This window comes from Protomyctophum bolini (genome assembly GCF_963924005.1).
Source record: "Protomyctophum bolini genome assembly, chromosome: 14".
Classification (NCBI taxonomy): Eukaryota; Metazoa; Chordata; class Actinopteri; order Myctophiformes; family Myctophidae; genus Protomyctophum; species Protomyctophum bolini.
In genome coordinates this window covers 13031500-13053022 of record NC_137875.1, presented here as the reverse complement: position 1 = coordinate 13053022, position 21523 = coordinate 13031500, and the positions used below count along the sequence as shown (strand labels likewise).

Below are 21523 nucleotides of genomic sequence, written 5' to 3'. Positions count from 1 at the left end.
CCACAAGGACAGACTGAGCATGATCAGAAATGTCTGGCGATGCTCTGAAATAATAAACCACCTAAGAAACAACAACAACAACAACAACAAAGCAGCCAACGGCAACAGCAACAATACCAAAAATCGTTGCAAGAGAGTTGGAGAAAAGGTAGGGCTGGGCAATTAACCGAAAATACATCGAAACCAATATATATTGTTTTGTTATTTTAAATAATCGACTGAATCGATTAGTCAAATTACTCCTGCATTGTACTTTGTGCGTACAAAAATAGCTAGTATAGATCCGTTATTTCCAGCAAAAAAAAGAGAAAAAAAAAACGTTCATTGAACTCATTCAAGGCAAAAGCGAGGACATAATGGTGATAAGGACTTTGAAGTGGTATATGGCCCAGCCCTAAGACAAGCCGATGACGGTGAGGAGGGGCGGAGCAGCATAGCGGACGATGGGAGGACGAAGGCTCGGCTCTCTTACCCAGCTCCGTTATCATTTGAATGTTGATCCCACTTTTTTTTTCCTGACTCAATGAAACCAAAGGCAGAAGTTTGCCAGGTTTAGCTAATGGAACGATGAGAACAAGTGTGGAAGAAAGTGGGGGAGAAATGGCGTATAGTTATTGAAAACGGATTGGAGGAATTAAAAAAAAAAAGGGTACCACTACCTTGATATGTTAATGTTTCTTCCCAACCAAACACACTTATACCCGTGAACCTGTGATATGCTAGTACAATTGAATTAGCCCCTCACTAAATCCCACCCCAAAAAAGTGATTGTCCAATGCCAATCCAAATATTTTAGCAACGGTTGCTATGCAGGTCAAACATTGCCTATTGTGCCTATTGGACAAGGATGGGTTCGGGAGGGACTTAGTTTGAAGGGCTAATTGATTGAATTGAATTCCAGGGTCCATTTTGCTTCCATTGGTACGCTCTCTGGGTGATTGGACCAGCTGTCGGTTGGTCCCCGGACCAGACACTGAGAACATGTACTGTAGGCTATGCCGACTCAAACCTCTCCTGTCAAACAGAGTTACTGTGAGGCCCAAAGGCGAAAGAAAAGCTTGACTGTTGAGGTGAAAGTGCCACGCTGTGGATTACAGAGTACAGTATAGGCACGGGCACGCTCTTTGCTAAAGCTGTCTCTGAAACAAATCGACAACCAAACATGTCACGGTTGAGACAAGTGATAAAGGGATAAACAAACAAGGTCTTATCCACAAACATACACGACACCAGAGCGCGTCACGCGCCACCCCGAAACATAATCGATCGCGCCACCCGGGACGGAGACAGGGTGGTGCTGAGGTTTGTGTTCCCGCTGTAATGTGGTCCCTGGCACCGTAGAGCAGACACACTGACAAAGTAATTACGTGGTGTGGATGCAGGCTCGGGGCGAGACCTTGCAGCTATTCTCCCTCCTGTGGACACACCGTGATTCCTATAGGAGGAGGGAACGGTGGCGTTTTCCAAATCATCCAAATTACTGAATGCTCCTTTAAAGCCATGACGTAATGTACAAGCTATACGATCAAATGATAACCAAGCGGCTCCGTAATAATGGGGCTTTCTGGGAGTTCTAAGGCACGGTGTGATTTAAAACCAAGCCACACGAAGGGAACCGATAACTCCACCACGCACAGTATCACAAGCCACAGTACCACAAGCCAAAACCATTAAATGGGTTCCAATGGCTCCACTGTAGTTATTTTATAAATATCAAATTATTTTGTATTATTATTTTAAAAAATAACACACTATTTCTGCCACCTTTGCCACCTACTGTAGTATAACGAAGCATTCATTAGAAAAAAACATGCCGTCTCTGTCGGGTGGAAACTCTTACTCTTCAGGATTCAAATGAAATTTGTGGATCTGCTACTTTCGATGCTTTTGTGTGAGGCCGTAGCATCATCAAGTAGGGGGTTAATTTATGAAAAAAAACACCAAAAAAAACACACAAACATTATGTAGATACCAGTAAGAGGTTTCTGATCGACAGCAACACTAAAAGTGACGACGATATATACGGCTGACTCGTGTCTCGTAAGGAACAGCTCTCCTCTCTGTATGGTTAAAGTCTGGCTCCCAGTGGTGGAAAAAGTACTCACACTTTTTACTTCAATAAAAAGTCCCAATACTGCAATATAGAAATACTCCGTTACAAGTAAAAGTCCGGAATTCAAAATGTACTTGAGTAAATGTACAAAAGTATTGACATCAAAATGTACTTAAAGAACTTAAAGTTAAAGTACTCATTATCATTTCAAGTCTTCAAATGTATAAAAATCTTGCCGCTCTGTCGCATCGAATCGCATAATATATATTATATTTCGGACGAAAAATATAGGGCTTAAGTGGTTACTGTGTGTTTTGTCATAAGCAAAATCTACAAAGTAACTAGTAACTAAAGTTTTCAGATACATGTAGTGGTAGTAAAAGTACAGAAGTGAAAGTACTGGAAAATGGAAATACTCAAGTAAAGTACAAATACCTCACAATTGTACATAACTATACGTGTGTAAGTGTAAGTAAATGTACTTAGTTACTTTCCACCACTGGTTAAAGTCTGGCTCCCGTACAACAGACATTACGGTGCGTCGGGTCCGGTCCATTCACCTCTCTCTGGCCCTCTCTTAGCTAGGCCTCACGCTCCACTGCCCTCTAATTGGGTCAGGGGAGATAGAGTGCGAGTAGCAACGGCCCCCTCGGAGATCTGAAAGTTTGATGAGTCCCCCCACCTCTCGTACCACCGGGAATACAGCCACCACCATTGTTATTAATAAATGGACCCATTTTGCAAACATGGCAGTTTCACCTCACCCCCCCCCCCCCCCCCTCTCTCTCTGCATTTTCACTCTCTTTCACTTCCTCTCTCTCAACCTCTCTCTCTCTCTCTCACCGTATCCATCAGACTGCGTTTCTCTTGTGAATTAGTGAGCAAATTGCAGGAAATGGGACTCTAGTCCTAAAAAATTGTTCAAGTTGAATGGCATTATCTTATAGAACTGACAACCTCAAAATGCATTTTTATTTTATTTTAACCACTTAGACTTAAATTTGCTGAATGTCTGGCGACTGGATAGATCCGCTATAGGGTTCAAAGTGGTTAAATGCAGTATATAGCTAACTATAATATAGTTAGCTATATAATGCATTTAGTCGATAATATCGACACTAGGCTACTCTGATCCTAAGTTCACATAGAGGAGTGTATGAAGGCTGCTGAAAGTTAGGCAAAGCAAACTGACATCACAGGATGAAAACCACGAAAATTCCACGGTAACATTCTAACGTCCGCAATGAACTCAAATGTTTGGGAATTTTTTGGTATAGCAGCATGGTGCTCAAGCCTTGCAGCGAGACGCTGGGTTATAATGCCGCTGAAATGAGTAATGATGAGTTGAACTGGAGGTTATTTTAGCTTCGGGTCTTGCCAGTTGTAAACTGGCCAGTTGTAAACTGGCTTACCTAGCTCTGTGATGATGGGGATGTGTAGTCCGGTGGTGACGGACGCCTGCCGGACCAAGCCATGTACTGGACTGCTGTCTGGAGAGGACCTGTCCATTCCAGGAGGCGTGAAACCTGGAACAACCACAGCACATTAATATTGACATTAACTAATTTTTTCTAGACATCTATTTTCTATTATACATTCCCAACCCGGTGAGCCGTGAGGATATCAGAAGGAGCGAGTGTATTCTCCGGCATCCAGCGATCAGACATGGGCGGGCGGCGTTCCCGGGGGGAGGGGAAGGTGGGGGGATTATGACACACTGCCACTCCGATCCGCGGCAGTGTCAGTACGTTCGGCGGCCGACGCCCCCAACTGCTGATAACAGCCGCGGCTCTAGACACCCGTGAGGCCACTAACTCACCCGTGGTTCCCGACATGCGCTGCCGGTTAAAAATCAGCCGTGTCTTCCCTGTGCGGTTAGGGTGAGGGTCTGGGGTTGGATGTCAGACTGCTGCCACCGGTGGAGGAAAATGCACTCGCTCTCTCTCCTGCCACGGCCTCGGCTACTATCGGCAGTTGGCGCCAGAAAATACACTCGCTCTCTCAGGATATTGCAAGTGGGGCCCAGATTAAATGGCGACACTACACAAGGCCCACCCATCTCACCACTTAACACGGCATCCAACACCTGTTGGCTGCCGTGTTAAGTGGTCAGATGGGTGGGACGTGGACGCGTTCAAGGCTTTAAGTGTGCATGGGGACCCCTGATCCCCCTGATCCACCCAACACTAAAACATATCAAAGCAGTCTTTCTACCAGGGCTGTATTCATCTGTGTCATATACTGTACAGTAGTGGTTCAAATAGAGTTGTTTTCCTTAAAAAAAACAGATACTTTGTTATGATATAAACATTTTAATATAAATATATATAATTTAATTCTCAAGAATATGTGTATACTATATGTACTGTATATGTATGAATATTATTTTATTATCATTTGACAATCCTATTTTTTCTTTTATCTCCTATACACGGAAACTTAAAAAGGAATATAGCCTATTATATAAAAAAATAAATCTTGTTTTCATTTATTATCATTATTAGGCTTAGATTTCAGTAGAAAATGCTGTCTCTCACGTGGGCGGTAGTAGTCAGAAATAATTTGCACGCATGCACACACGCGCACATACACACACACACACACACACACACACACACACACACGCGCGCACAAAACCACCTGAAAAAACCCAAAGTGCCTTCAATCTCCACTGGTATATCATAAGTGGCAGAATGTGACCTGTTAGTGTACCTGTACGTCAGTGCCATTTTACACACACAGTGCATGTGGCCTCACTCACAGTTAGTGCTTGATGCATTATTCTCTCCACGTCATTCAAACACAGCAGATTGACAGAAAAAAGGGGACCTGTCTTAAAAAAAAAAAAACAGTATGGATATTGTGCTTTTAAGGGTGAGCCGAGACATATTTAGCATTTGCAGCCTTCCGTCGACGGGCAGATATAAATTTTAAATGTTGTTCATTTTGTTACCATAAAAACCCGCCGGAGTGAATCCTGAAAACCTTTTATCGGAAAATAGCGCCGGGTTCGGGAATCCATGAAATACAAGCGCAAGTGACAAGGGGTATGAATTCACATGACTTCACAATTTTTGCATTTCCTCAAAGTGACAAGTAAACACCTTAAATCAGTAATGCCGTATGCATAATGCATCAACCGTGTTTTGACATCCATCATTTAGTGCTGACTACAGCAAAAAAAAAGAAAAAAGAAAACGTGAGCTTATACTTCTTGTGGGGCGAGGAGACATAATGCAGGGAATATATTCAGGTCACAAAGTTTTACAAGGATTGCACATTCTGTGTGTGTGAGAGAGTGTGTGTGTGTGTGTGTGTGTGTGTTGGAGGGGGCTGCGATTTCCTGCCAAGAAACTTGACGGGCCGTTTACAGTACAAAAGACATTCCTTCGCCCTTTACAACAGAATGCGAGCGTGCACACACACACACACACACACACACACACACACACACACACACACCCCCAAGCAGAGATCATCTTACTGCAAGTCTTGTTGTGGCAATTATTGAAACTCGGGAATCGCCCAGCAGCTTTGACACTCTTTGAGTCAACAACAGGGGAGCGCAAGGCTCTCTCTCCCAATGCAAACATCATTTTGTTTCGATGTCCATAAAGGATGACGCATACACCCCACTGGGGAGTGACAGCCAGGTTTTGGGATATTTTGCCTCTAAAGCGATTCTCCTAATGTATCACAGTAAACAAGATGCCTATGGTTGGTACAGTAGCACACAGTGGCAGATATGACTGCTGCATTCTGGGGGAAAAACAGGTGTACGAAACGAAAACTGCTGTTGTGCTGCTTTCAAAAGCAGTTACGGTACCATTACAGTACTGTTGTACAGTACTACTGTACAACAAGCAGCTCAGGAGTTCCACGGTAAGGTTGGCGAGCTCCTCCACACGGAGGGGACTGTCTGCAGCTCTTGGAGAAGCAGAGCACTGCAAGAGCTAAAGTTCACACAGGTAACCCAGGTACTCTCGAGTCCTCAGTGCTGATTTTTGACAGCATTGACACCATCATCACAGCGAATAATCTATCAATAAAGGCTTTTTGCCTTTATTGATAGATTAACAGTGGTTTGACAGGAAAGGGGGAGGGGGGGACAAACGCAGCAAGGGTCGTCGGGCTCGGGACTCGAACCCGCGACACGCTGTCAGGCTGGATTACCAGCCTAGGTGCCTGGACCGCTCGGCCGAGCCAAGCCTTGACAGCACTAATTTTGATGTTGGTTTTAGTCACATTTTAGTCACCTGGAATGTTTTAGTGTTAGTTAATCTAGTTTTAGTTGACTAAATATCATAAGATTTTAGTCGACTGAACCAACAGTTGATTTAGTCGACTAAAATGTGTTTTGGCGGGCCTTGACGCCGTCGTAATGGCTGATTTTATACTTGTAGATCTACTATTTTCCACCTGCAACCAAGTGTAAAATGACTTTTCTTGTCTTTTACTATACCGATACTGGATCACTAGTCCCTTCCTAACATTTTAGTGTAGTTTTTATTTGTAGACGATATTGTCAATATATTTTTGTCTTACTAGTAGTCATCATAGCTTAGTTTGAATGTAGTTTCCATTTAGTTTTCGTCAGTGAAAAAAGGTAGTCGACGAACATTTCTATGTGGGTGAAAGATAATCGAACCCGCCAGGAGGGGAGGTTGGTACATAATGGCGATATGGCGATTCATCGACAACCGCCGATCCGACCGGCTTGACAACACTTCCTGTACGCACTACGCACACCGCGTATGAAACACATCGGTCGGGTTGGTTCTCCAGATTCGCCGGTGATGATGACGACAACACACTCGACAAACACAACGCAGATATTTGGAGAAGTAACTTCCCCAACACCTTCCATTGGTTCTGTAGCGTGAAACGAGGTCTATGTCAAGACTATTGTATGGTAGACATGTGAGATCTGGGTTACCCTGTAGCCCCCCCGGGCGGGCACGGCCCAACCCATGCAGCTCTGCTCTGTGGGCTGACTACACGCTGGAGCAGCTGTGAGAATCTGTCCCCCAGGAAGCCTCCATGTTTACTTATTCATTTGCACCTCCTTGTTTTAAATTCCACGGCAGGCATCATGTGAATGAGAGCATGGCAGGGAGGAGGGAATCCCCATAGCAATACCTATGATACAGTACGGCGGCAAGTGTGTGCGTGTGTGCGCGCGCGTGTGTGTGTTTTAAAGTGAAATATTTATCACTGGAATGGGCGGTTGATGTAAGACCCAATCACAATAACAATAGGTTCCATCCATCCAGGCACAGAGAGGATATAGTGGCTGGCGGGGGGGAAACCTTGTATGTCCAAAACTCTTAAAATGTTCAGGAAATGGAGAAGAAAAGTCACCATGTGTTCCAACGGAGTTAATATTTAGTCACAAGCTCTTGTCAATACCTATTCGTTGGTTGGTCCACAGACGGACTTAAACACTTTCAGCCTGGAATCACAATGTTGACCATGACGTCATCATTATACGTTTACTTTTCAAACATGGCTGCATATTATCCGATATACTATGGCATTGTGAACTTGTATTTCAGCTCTGTTCACACATGACACTGTCATACGATGAGGTATAATATATGTGTTCTTATGTATTTATGGGATTTTTTAAAATAAAAGGTATGTTTCAGGATAATTGTTACATTTTCAGGATTCAAATTCGAAAGCGTCCAAAGGTAGAAGATCTGCGAGCTTGTTTGATGCTTCCGTGTGACGATGTACTGTAGTTGGTATGATCAAGTAGGGTAGTTAAAAAGTTTGAATATGGAGATAGGAGGATTCCTCCGCTGAGCCACGGCTCCTCCGAGCGACAGAGGCTCACAGATCTCCCCCTCCTTATTGTCCCCCGGTGGCACCGCTGTATGCACAGCGCATCATCACTCAACCCCAGCCCAGGAACTAACTAATGCTATGGCGTCGCCGCTCGCCCCGCTAACTTTGTCATGTCAAGCTCTCATGGAACCCTCAAATAGATCAGTAATAGGACCGCGGCCCGCGGACCCCCTATCTGAAAGGATTTTGTTCCAGGGAGAGAGCCCCATAACAGTAGATTAGGCCTATAATTGTTTTTATAGGAGATATATAAACTCACAGCGCGTGGAGTCGTACTTTTCGTAACTATTTTCAGATAGCCGATATCGGGTTACGGGGGTCCCTACACCCCACTTTGAGGACCACTGTTCTAAAACATGTCGTGGAGAAAGAAACGCTGGCCTCTCAGACCTTGGTCTTTCATTTGTATTATAGCAACACAGTCGTTGTGCCCCGCATTAAACAGTGCCCCAAGTCCTGCAGATTAATGCTCCAACGACGCTAAAACCTGAGCATGTCTGCGTGTTTGTCACTTGTGCAACACCTGTGTAACGTGTACGCGCACGTGTGTGCATGTGTGTGTGTGTGACTGTGTTGTTGTCGTGACTAATGAGGAGCAGCTGAATTCGGCCTGCCTGGTGATTTGTACTGGCTGCTTAATGATGATGAGGCCTGATGGGACGCCAGGCACCGTGTGTTTGTCTGCAAACATCCACAGTCTGTTCCTCTGCCATCCTCGTGTGCCAAACACGCCGGATCACGCCGAGCGAGACATCAAATGGGCGCAGCCAGTCGACGTTGATTACATCATTAAAAAGCATTATCAAGGAGGGGTTTTCAGCGCTGCGTAATTACCACGGACAAGACGGGAAACAATCAGTGAATTATGGGCTTCGTTCCGAGCGCTCGATTCATCGGGCATGCAGGGGCCCCTTGATGGTGAAGCAATCAACGCGACAACGACACCCGCTTGGTGTTGGAGTTTTGTTTCAGTTACACCACAATTAGTTCACCACCGCCACCGGACACAAGCTCATAGAGGAGTTTACAGTAGATGCAATTATAGAAGTTGAGAATGACTTCTGGGAATACACTGTAAGGAAGCAGTACTGTGTGTTAAATGAACCAAATTTACCACAATGGACCTCTCAGAGTTAAAGACCCGTAACGGTTCATTTGGACCGTCTAGGCGGTCCTTGGGCCCACCCACGATGAAAACCACCAGCTATCAACATATCGACTCTCTACCCTCCTTCGAAACCGCCAGAAAAGAGCACCGATTTTCAACTGGACCTAGATTAAATTATACTTTTTACTCACAATATTCACATGGCGGCCATTTTGCTGTTAAGATAATGAAATCCCAACCCGCAAATATGAATAGTCTCTTGCTCCTTATTGATGATATCCTGTATAGTGTTGTATGTCGGACCACAATGGAAACAAGCCCTCAGGCCTTTGTTACCCTAATTGCACCGCTGCACCTTTTGCAAACTGCTAATAAAGTAATAAATAAAAAGTATTCAATCAATCAATCAAAAATCAAGAGTTTTAGTTCTCAGGATAAATGTCTCTGCATGCTGCCTGACATCCATGCCTACTCCTCGCTCCCTCTCATTCTTCTCTCACTCTCCTCGCCTTCTAATGCTTTCCTCTCGTTTTCTCTTTTCCACCCAATCTCGGGAGCGCCTGCTACCGTACCCGTTGCTCCCTGTCACCTGTCACCACCGCCTGTCCCCTTTGGGCAGCGGTGCACTTGGGGAAGTCAGTCTAATAGGGGCCCTCCTTACCTTGGGAATTAGCCTGTAAGACCCCGATGCTGTCATCAAACTGCATAGATTTGATGTTCAATGACGCCAAGATGCACTCCTTATCTTGCAGCGAGACGTCATCGATATTGTTCTGATTGGCAGAGAGTATAACGCACATGTCGCAGAGGTTGATGTTGACAGCCCTTAAATCTGCCCGACTTAATGGCGTGCCCTTCAGGGTGGAGAGGAAAAGAGAGGGAGAGAGAGAGAGAGAGAGAGAGAGAGAGAGAGAGAGAGAGAGAGAGAGAGAGAGAGGGAAGCGGGGGGGGGGAGAGAGAGAGAGAGAGAGGGAAGCGGGGGGGGGGGGGGCAAGAATGCAAAAATGTGGAGAAGACAAGAGACAGACATGGGGAGAGAGAAAAACAAATTTAAGTCAGAGTGAGCGGAGTGGAGCGTTGGGAAATTAGTTAACAAGTATTCTCATTTTCAAGGCGGTGACATTTCGCTGATCTAACCGGGCGTTGGGGAATTGCAGACGTGGACTCGTCTTAAAGGCTAGCCTGTGCTGTGGGCTACCGTTTGAGGGGTGGGGGGGCTTCTCCTCTGATCGTCAGTCAAGCCAGCCCAACAAGCTCTAAGGCAAGCCGTGCCCACGCCATCTGTGATGGGAGGGTGGCTAGTAGTACAGATCTTCCTTCAACAACTGCACTTAAGATACAATTGGTCCCCAGCTCCATGTGAGATATGGGAGCAAGTGAGCAGCTCACTGAGCGATCACTCAATTGAGTAATTTGTGATCAGATCAAAGCGACAAGTCACTTCCCTCTCAGAATTGCCACGTGCAATGTGCACTAAAAACGCCCGTGCAATGATCACGTGAGATAAATTTGTCCCCAAAGTATTAATTTGCTTTGCTGGTTGGTTGGCTGGCTGGCTGTGACCATGGCAATGAAACCAGTATATTCAAAAATAAAGTCATAAAGCACATTGTGGCTTCAATGGCTCCCAGTCTAAGCTTTATGTGTCATCTTCTTGAAGACGACGGTCTTCTTCAAGAAGATGACTGTTAGTCAATACATGAATATATCGTCTGCCCTGCTCCTACCCTGTGCAAGCTTGTTTTCACATGTTGAAATGAAACCCAGTGTACTCACAGGCAAGATGGAGACCTTAGGGAAGTTGTGTAAGGTCTCCCACTCTCTCTTCAGATACTCCAGCGAGCCCACAAACACGATAGGTTTCAGTTCGTGGTAATGGAAATTGCTGGCTCTTAAAGGCATAACCAAGTTTCGCAGCCCCACCAAAGCGGACGTGACATCCCCAAATATACAGACCACTACATGGCCGCTCAGCACCGTCATGGAGGCCTCACTCCGGGTCTAAGAAGGAGACGAGAGAGAGTAGAGAGAGACAGACACAAGGAGGGGAGGGGAGAGAAGAAGACAAGTGTCAGAAAGAGAGGGGGAGAGAGAGATAGGGAGACGTGGAACAGGGTGATAGACGGTGGACCCAGAGGAAAGTAAAAAGTGATACATGCGGATGAAAAGAGAGATGAGTGAATGGTAAAAAAAAAATCTATATGCATATTAACTAACACAGGGGTTCCCAAACGTTTTAGCTCCAGACCCAATAGAGAGATCTGGTGCCTCCACATGACATAACAAAAAGATATCATGAATGAATCACTAGAGCCCTATATAAATTTGATTTTGAAAATAGGCAATCTACAATACGTCGATGCGTTGTTTTCTTGTAGATCGACTATTTTCACTAAGGTTTTTAAAGGCAGGGTAATCAATATTGTTTGGTTAAAACAAAATGTTAAAGCACTCTATTCTGGTAGTGATCATTAACACTTAACACTTGTAACCAAAGAAAATCACTTACCCTACCAAATGCATAATGTCTTATTTATAATCATTCATTGGAAATGTTAAAAAAGTGGATGTTTTCTATTTACTATTTACTGTTTTACCTGCAACAAAAATGGTAGTCTGCCCCCAAAAAAACATTGTTTGGGAACCACTGAACCAACATATTCTATAATTCTGTTTACAGGTAGTCAGAGTAAGCGGGAAATCAACACAAAATATATTAAACTTCTAGGAATAAAAACAAAATATCTTGGTTCCAAAACACTGCACACAACCCTTAAAAAGGGAGAGCAACATGTGCTAAAAGAACCCCCCCCTCCTCCTTCCCAAAAAACAAAACAAATATAGCTCGAGAGATTTTAGGCACCGAGGCATGTCTCTAAAATGTCATACATCGAGACAGGAATTTACACACAAGAGCTTGTGTGTAAAGAGCATGTTATCAGAGAATATTGCAGCGGTCTTGCTTCAGTGCTTTCATAATCCAACTGTCTGGGTCAGACAGTGTGGGTGTGGGGGGGGGGGGGGGGAGGTGGGGGGGGGGGGGGGTAGGAAAAAAAAGCTCTTTCCCTGAAAGACCAGGCTAATTGTGGTTGTGCTACTTGTGTGCATCTCGTTTCTTCATGAGAGCGAGGATGATCACAAAGTAGACAGCAACAACAACGCCGACAGGCATGCCCACACACACACAAAATGCCTAGGAGGATGCGCTCACCTAAAATCTCTCCTATACCCAGTCCGCCTCTGCACAAAGCCATACCTATAGTCTTATTTACATTACCCACCGGTGAGCTTGGTGTACGCATACATAGAAAACGTTGGTTCAACTCACCTTCCATGTTACAACAGAGAGGCAGTGAGAAGAAATGTCAATACTCATTAGTATGTGCGCTGCATTACCACATCATGGGAGGGAAACGTTTGTTCCTTTAGCATTCTTAACAAGGTCATTTCTACCATTGGTGATTGATTCTCGGCTTACTGAGCGAAGCACCGAAAACAGATGAACTCGGCGGTTTTCGAAACCTCGGCCGTTCACTCACCAGGATGACCTTTTCGATCTCTTTTGACGGGCACCAGTGGAACATCCCCGTGGAGTCGTACTTTTTCACGTTCATGTCCATGTTCTCCATTTGATCGTTGGGAATCAGCAGGGGGTCGTGTCTGCTGAAGGGGGAGAAGCAACAATAGCTGTTAAGGCCCGATTTGAAAGCGTGTATATCTCGTTCACACGTGTTGTGAGAGGTGGTGGCACTATAGGGTCTCAGATCCGATCAATGCCCTGTGTTCATTTTACACCTTAATCATTTCTTACTTCCTCCACAGATACAGTACATAATAACAATACTATTATAGGTACAGTACAGTACAATCATCCTTACCAGTGGTGGACACAGTAACAAAGCATGTTTGTTTGAGTACTACACTTACAGTACGTACATTTTATGAGTACCCCGTGGACCGAAAACCATCCAAACAATCTCCATCTCCAACTTTTTATGCTTTTTCATAAATGAACACCCTACTTGATCATACTACAGCGATTTTTTTTTTCCGGTGGTCCCTTTGGCCATGTGTTTGACTGTACCCTGTACTGATTACATTTATGTTTGACTGTACCCTGTACTGATTACATTTATGTTTGACTGTACTGATTACATTTATGTTTGACTGTACCCTGTACTGACTAGACTATATTTCTGTTTGACTGATTACATTTCTGCCAATAAAGTATTCAATCAATCAATCAATCAAAGCGTCACACAAAACCATCAAAAGTAGCGGACACGTTTTGAGCTCGTCAATCTGTTCCCTTTCAATTGAACTGAGCTTTCTGTACGCTCTGTACTTTTTAGGATTCTTCACTTTCACTCCAATACATTTCAAAGACAAATATTGTACTTTTCACTACATTTCAAAAGGGAAAACAATTATTGTGATTTATGAATGAACCACCTAAGCCCGGCCTATATCAAATAGCATACCGGTAGTGAAAATTGCAGATCTACAAGCATGTTGCAGTTTTGAGCTTATAAATCTTGGTATTTTCTGTCAAATCTTTGCTTTTATTGGGATTTTAATACAGCAAAGCCATAGTCATATTAAAAAGAAAATGTACGTCATTCGTACCTTTGAACCCTTACATATTTTAACACAAGCACAAATACTGACAAAGCAACTTCCACACAGAAATATTTGACCAGGAGTGTCTGGGGGGGGGTGTTTGAGTACTGCACTTTGTCCACCACTGATCCATACCGATTCAGCCCATGCATCTCATCCATTCTCTTTGCTCCGTCTCACGAGGATGTCCCAACTCACCGCTGTAGCTAGGTCACAGGGGAGCTGAGGCATGCGTGATGCTAGCCAGGCGGTGCGACAAAGCCACCGAGCGCGGCCTGAGTGCTACTGACTGAGAGGCACGACAACACAGGTCCAATTACCAGCTCTTTACCCTCGCTCTGCACCTCCCGGCGCCATGCTGCGCAAACAGTAAAAGGTCTGACAGGCCTGCACTTTAAATATTTCAGGAATTTTGCCCAATCACATTTTGTTCCCCCCTCCAACTGATGGCCATGAATGTTTCAACAGTGCCGGCTAATCCGCTGCAGCGGGGCATGCTGCATTCTATTACGTGTAACATTGACCATAAAAGGCTTTCTTGCCACTTCGTGGAATACTGCCGTTCCTTGTTGTTTGCTCTCATTCTACAAGACATGATCTCGGAATTGTTCCGGAGACAACCCAGGAAAAAAGGAAAGATATACCGCCCACCCACCCTTCAGCATTATGATTAATTCCCCAGTAGTGACAAAGAAAAAGACAAAAAATATCTGCACCACATTTTAATCAAAATGATATAGTTTGTTCAATTTGCATTAGCTCAACACATTTCTAAACAAGATAAATCACAGAAACGTAGACATTCGAGTAATATAGGAAAAAGGCATCTTGAGAATCTGACATGCATCTCTCTGACTCTCTCTCTCTCTCTCCCCACCATCACTCCCTGACAACGCTTTGATGTTTCCCCTTTCCTTCAGCCTGCATTTGGGTTGCATGCCATCTCAGGAAAATTAAAAAAGAAAAAGCCAAAATACTGTCAATTAGCCACTCTCTCTCTCCTCCATCTTTCTCCGCCTCTCTCTTTCCCAATCTAGCTGTACAGTATGGAGATTAAATCACTCAGTGCAGGTGATAATAAAACTGACAGCATTTAGTATTTATTTTTTAACAACTTCGCCTGAATCTTTCATCCAGATCTGTGTGTTGCACCAATCACTCCAGGACTCCCCCCCAGCCCCACCACCACCACCACCAGCACCCCTGTCACTTCAATGTGCTCCGCTCCGCTCCCATTCCACACGGGGGCTGACTGGCGCGTGCCGTGCAGGCAGGCTGCCGATCCACCTCTATCTGCCAAGACAGCTATCTTTCACACGGCTGTCAGTGGTGTGAGTGGCAGCCTGTCTGTCACGGGGCTCTGACTGCTAGCTCCAACCCTCCACTCCCCATCCGCCCCCTTTCTCCTCCCTGCCCCGCCCCGGGTAGAGAACCACTACCACGAGGCTGCTGAACCGGGGTTTGACATTTTGTACCACTGAGCTGCGCTGTGTCGTGTCACACCCCGGGGGACTATACTCGCGGTCACGGATTGGATGGCACCCCCGACTGTCCCGCGGGGTCAGATGTGTCTGGTGTATCTTGCGACCCATCGAAGGGGGGGGGGGGGGGGTCAGTGAGAAGGAGAATGGTAGTAATTCCCATGCAGAGGAATGTTAACGCCGTGTTCTCTGAACAACACGTCTGGCTCTGCTACTCAGCCAAGACAATGTGAGGTCATATATAATATACCTGCACATACCACAGTGGTGATTACTAATAACACCTGCTTGGATTCGATATCAAATAAATTAACAAAATATACTGACACAAAGGCAGATTTATTTCATATAAAACAATGTATCTTCACCTAAGCTTTTTATTTTTATTATTATTATTATTATTATTTTATTTTTTGTGTGAATTAAATAGTGTAGTCCAGAATTCACAATCGCTGAAGCAAATTCATTTGCAGCCATTTATTATGAAGCAAATACTATTCCCACTGTGATAGGCGCACTACTGTGTTAGACGTTGACTTATATATGTAGGGCGAATATTTCCCTTAAAGCATATCTAACTCGCTCTCTCTTCTCCCCTCCCTCCCTCACAGTGTATATTTCAAACAGAGTTGAGTTATTCCAGTGGATTGCTGTGGAGTCGCAGGCTGGGGATGGGCGTGCTCCCACAATCCCTCTCTGCCAGGCCATGAAGGCAAGCCTCTCGCTTTGAAAATTTCCCCCATCATGCAAACTGACAAAGGCATGCTTTTCAAAAACCCACAGCCAATCTGTTGATCATTATTTATTTACAAAGGCCTGCAGGCTGCAAGTCCTGTAAAAACTGTACTTGATATGGTGTGTGCGCTCGCGCTCACTCGCTATATAGCTCTCTCTCGCCGCTCGTTCGCTCCCCCCGCTTGCTTGTAGAATAAAGTATCCCTAAGGCTACCTCAAACAATCACTTTTCATTGTGCATAAAATCCACCTTGTAGAGCAAGAACTGTTTAATATATATGGTGTTATATGTTGACGGGGCAGCTGTGAAAAGGGGGGGGTTGGGGGTGGACTGTGATGGATAATTTGATGTTTTGCTGAGGGCTAGGACTTGAAAAAAGCCTGCACCTACAACAGAGGACCTGTCATGCCAGTACCCAAGAGCCAGCAGAATACAGAAGCACCCCTAAAGCAGAGAAAACTTTGACACCGCTTTGAAGGCATTTTCAAAACCCGAGTAAATAACTCCCAAGAATTATTATCACCGCCAGATCAAAGCGGAGATGCATATATTACACGGCAAACGGGGAGGGGGGACCATCTCTTAGGCGAAGGAGAGAGAAGAAAAGGTTTGGAGCTTTAAGTTAAGCAAAAAAAAGAAAAAAGAAAAACTAAAAACTAAACACTCTTCTAAAAAACAAGCATTTGGAAATGTGCCACTGTCTTGGTTTTTATTATATATTTTTTTTATAAGAGCGTTATTTCCCTCTGAGCGAAGGGCATCTCAAACGTTGCTCTGTTGAAAACTCTACCAAAGGCTACGGCTCTGTGTTGGGCTAATGGTTTGGCAAGTGTGAAGGCTTATTAAATTGCTTGTTTTCTGGAGAACTGAGGGGGCTGGGAAGTCAGACCAAGCGAGGCTGGACAAATACACGCAGAAACACACAGGCAATACACAGGCAACACACACAGAAACACACAGGCGACACACAGGCAACACACACAGAAACACACAGGCAACACACACAGAAACACACAGGCAACATACGCAGAAACACATAGCCAATAATATAGCCACTGTGGATACACACAACACAAGGCAGGCTTCAGCAGCAGGAGTGCAGCTGAAGACCTGCCCCAAGGCCGAGCTTCACAGTAACATCACGAGTGTAGTTTTAACTCTGACCATGCAGTGTCCAAGTCAACAACTATGTAAGGAAAGTAAACATTACAAAAATACACCATGCTAACCTGCTAAAGGCTGAGTTATAAATGCACACACACCCACACACGCACACAACCTTGCATTCTGAAAGTTAAATGTTAAAGCTAAACTAACAAAAGCTGTGAATGTATAAACATTTTTTTTCCTTTTTTTAAAAAGCCGATCTACAAGCTCACAACACATACAAATCAGGCTTCATCCTTCCGGCATCATCCGGCACAGAGTTGGCCCGCTATACGTGCTACCTCGCTGGCACAGACAGACAAGAACGCCTAGCCCTTTTATCTTTCAAAATCAATTAACCGCAATTTCATTTCACAGGACAGGATAAAAGGAAAGGTAAATATCTGGATTCATATTTGATGGTGATGATACGTGGTGGGGGCCTGGAAGGAAGTAGCAGAAACGCTACTCTAACACACAGGGGGGGCTTCCAGTCTACCCACAACAGAAAGAGTAGCCCCGGGGCAGAAGTAACCCACGCAGGGACCTTCTCATTGGCTGCGCGGGTGTCATTAGTGCCAGCATTGTTTAACTCATTTTGGGCGGGAACCCCTGTTGGTGTTTCAAGCATTATGTTATACTTTAGCTATTGAAAAATAGCAGATCGACAAGCTCATAGCGCGCCACCGAGTGGCGCGCTACGAGCTTGTAGGCCTTCTAAAATATTGGCTTCTGGGGGGGTCCCTGGAACTACATATTTTGAGATGGGGGTCCGTGGCCCAATAAAGATAATTCTGGGGGTCCTTGACATGAAAAAGGTTGAGCACCACCGACATAGAAACATGGGTTTTTCAGAAAAATGTTTTTAGAAGCCTTTTTTTAATCGACCTCAGTCCAAAATGGGTTAAGGAGTACATGTGGACCTGACCGGAGGAGGGGGGGTGGTGGTATAGGGAGGTGTGTGTGTGTGTGGGGGGGGGGGGGGTATAGGAGGGTGGGGGACGATGACAGCTGGGACTTTAAAAGCCAGAGGAGTTTTCAAGCGGCTCCCTCACAGCCCTCTTTTCATGACAGAAATATGATTTCGCCGTTGTCATTAACCGCTGACAGCATGCCATCCCCAACAGCCGAGCACTGCTCTCTCTCCCCCTCTCTCTCTCTTGAGCACGCACGCACGCACGCACAAACACACAGTCTATACCTCCCTCCTCTTCCCTTAATTTGCCCCCCTACCAATTCTTCCCCATCACCCACTCAAGCATCCCCAACCACTGGCAACATCCATCTCTGAACACACGCAAACGCACAAGCACAAGCACACACACACAAACACACACACACGCGCGCTGCGCGCGCCGCGCACACATATCCCCCTGTGTCTGTCTGACTCTCACTCACAGTGCGTTTGAACGTCAGCTATAGGAGTAGAGAATCAGTGTGTCTTACCTCATCAGTTTGGGCGAGCAGTTGGGTGAGTTCCGCATCCCTCCGTTGCGTTGCTTTTTTTTGGGCGAGAGAGTTGACGGGTGCTCGTCTTCGACTGCGAACACATGCACAGGATGTCAGAGATGCGGACAGATGGTTGGGGGAGAAATGCGTGCTGGGTTGGCTGACATATAAAAATATATATGTAAGAAAGCCAACACTCAATCAATCATTGAAAATTTACAAAAATATAGTAATTTAAATAATAATAATAATAATAATAATAAACAATAAAATGAATACTTTGTCAGTTTGAGAGAAGACCTCCAAAAAAATAAAATAAATAAAAAGAGAAAGCGTTAGTAGGAGACAAAGGTAAATCAGCTAAAGGCAGCAGAGAACCACGGAGGAGAAAACCAATTACGATCCGAATGCGTCGTCAAAGGCTCACATCCCAAAGTTATTTTTTATATATATTTTAAGTGTGTGTGTGTGTGTGTGGGGGGGGGGGGGGGGGGGTGAGGGTGGTACAGTGCTGGATCCGTCCAGCACATACAGTACAGTAAAGTACAGTAAAATACATTATAGTACAGTACAGGTACAGTACAGTATCTCGAGTAGCAAAAGAGGCTGAACAAACAGCCGAAAGACTCTTGCCGGATCAAAGACAATCGTACTTTGCAGACTTTTTTATTCTTACAGTACAGTGTTGGAGCCCTCACAGTGCACATCAGAGTGACCACACCTGTGTCCAAACCTCCAGGGTTTACGGGACGGGACTGTCATTGTCAGTAGGACGTATAGGCAGAGGAGGAGAGCAGTGACAGTGAGATGAAATGATAAAAGAAAATAAACAGGCAGTGAAAGATGGATCTGAGTGGGTTTGTTTGTTTGTTTGTTTGTTTTAGGGATGCAACTATCGATTAATTTCAGTTGAAAAACGAATCAGATTTTTTTTAACACCTTAATGCCATGGCCAAAATAAGTTCCAGCTTAATTACATTTCTTTTTAAAATCGATTAGCTCGATCAGTTCGATTAAATGTTGCACCCCTAGATTGTTTTTGTTTTGGGATGGATGAGTCAATGGCTGATTCCCCACCACCTTCACTCCAGCTGTAACCACTGCAGTCTAAGGGCTCTTCTACACATGGAGCCCCATGCCGTGAGAAAGAACACCACCCGCGACAAAACAGCACTCGTGTCCCTGACACACACACACACACACACACACACACACACACACACACACACACACACACACACACACACACACACACAAACAAACACTCCAACGGTGGGTCAAATTAGTTGGACACCGCCCATCGGCCAGTAGAGGAAGGTCAAGAATATAGCTGTTCAAATTGAAACGTGAAACTGAATAAACGAATTGACCGCGTGAATCCTGGCATCCCTATTCTGGCGCGGTGTGAATGCCTTCACCGAACGTAGCCAATCTACAAGCTCACAACACGTCAAACACATTGAAAGAGTCTAGATTGGCCTTTTGCGGTCAACTAATATTTGAAGGGCCCTAGTATAGAGCCTGGGGGGACTCTGGTCAACTAAGTATAGGGTTTAAACGGTTTGATGTAAGATTATCCTCTTTTTCTGCCCGACACTGTTCTTCTGCAGAACGACGTGCCACAGAGAACTTTAGAAAATGTTGGTCCTGATTGAAGTTCCTGTCAGGTACTCTTTGCTGTGTTCCAGGGAACAAAGAAAAAAGTGAAACTTTACAATGATCCCCAGACATAAAGAATTAGAAGAAGGCAGCCTGGGTGCGGCCAGAGAGATTGCAGTCTGGCTGGCTAACAGTCTGATCTTCTCTACTGTCTTGTTTCAAGTGCTTTCAGAAAGACATGCAGACACCCTCATCCATTCTCCACTCAGCCCAAGTTCACTGTTACTTCAAACCCGTATTAGTCCTTTGGTTGGAGATCAATAACACAGCAAGATATTAGTGCAAATCAATGTGCACACTGCAAGCGGTGACTGCTCCAAGCACGTGGAATTTCATTATTGTCTGAGCGCCCATCCCAGACTGTCACCTAATTGTGCTAATAAAAGATAAGAAATATGCTTTGCCTTCTAATAAAATGCCATTCTCTGACATTTCCTTGATGCAATTGGGCATTCTGAATACCTAATATAACAAGCGCTATTCGCTTTACAAATAATTCTCTAATCTAATGTACTTTGAAAATATCACATTGGGAAATATTAATACCTCGCTGTGTGGTTTCACTGTCTTGAACGTGCATTTATCAATAGCAGAGACAACAGTTCTTAGTCAGGACTACAATAAATGTAAATGTCCTGTCATAGTGACTGTTTTATTGTGTCGTTTACAGCTCGGAAGAATCCTAGTCTCTAATAAACAGAGGAAGAGTCTATCACTGCATACTGTACGTGAGAAGAACCCATGCAACGCTGGTTTGAAAACAAATACTGATAAGCTGTTCTTTTCTGTCTATTCTACATTCACTCGTCTCTTAACAACCCTGTTGTTTGGGAAGCTGCACTGGCAGTAGTCATATTAGCAAGCCTCCCTGCATGTGGCAAACACCATGCAAAGCAAGAAGCAAGCAGCAACAATAGCTGCTGTAGTGTGGCAGTAGTGTGTCGTCTGAGAGCACGGCAAACCCCATTCATGCAGCAACAAACGACACAGGATGACAGGACAGGTGAGGTTACTGACTGATGCATCCCACTAAGGGGAGAGGGGGGGGGGTGGTTGGGGGGCAACCTACAGGGCATACTGCCACTACTGGGATGGTAGTGGTATTTCGCTGGCAGACTGCGGGCCCGGTTCAGGCGGCGCTCTGCCAAGGCGCCGCTGCTCGCCGGGTCTCCGGGGCCGGAGATACTGAGGCGGATCCGCGTGGGGGCGGACGCGGGCCCCGAGGGGGGGAGGAGACTCCCTTTACGGTTATTAACGAGAGGGATGTCGGCTGTGGCTGGCCTGGCCAGGGGGTCCTGCTGGCGGGGGTGATGCACGGCGTTGGGGTGGAATGCGTTTGAGGAGATGGAGTTGCAGTTGGCAACTTTAATGGTTCGTTTGGGAATAGGCGGTTTAACTTCATCCTTTACTGTCGAACAATG

General features: G+C 45.1%; 1 protein-coding gene across 11 annotated transcripts in view; it reads right to left on the bottom strand.

Moving 5' to 3' along the window:
• Positions 1–21523, bottom strand: part of LOC308328683 (calcium-activated potassium channel subunit alpha-1a) — a 223450-nt gene that overhangs the window by 19092 nt on the left and 182835 nt on the right. For 4 of the 11 annotated variants that reach the window (XM_080782717.1, XM_080782719.1, XM_080782712.1 and 1 more), the window contains 5 exons: positions 18441–18534; positions 12551–12671; positions 10788–11012; positions 9673–9865; positions 3466–3579 (listed from right to left, as the gene is read on the bottom strand). In XM_080782717.1, the coding sequence (XP_080638843.1) occupies positions 3466–3579; positions 9673–9865; positions 10788–11012; positions 12551–12671; positions 18441–18534 (747 nt within the window). Of the gene's footprint in view, positions 1–3465; positions 3580–9672; positions 9866–10787; positions 11013–12550; positions 12675–18440; positions 18535–21171; positions 21511–21523 lie in introns of all 11 variants that reach the window. The other 7 variants (XM_080782710.1, XM_080782714.1, XM_080782715.1 and 4 more) reach the window with 3 other exon arrangements.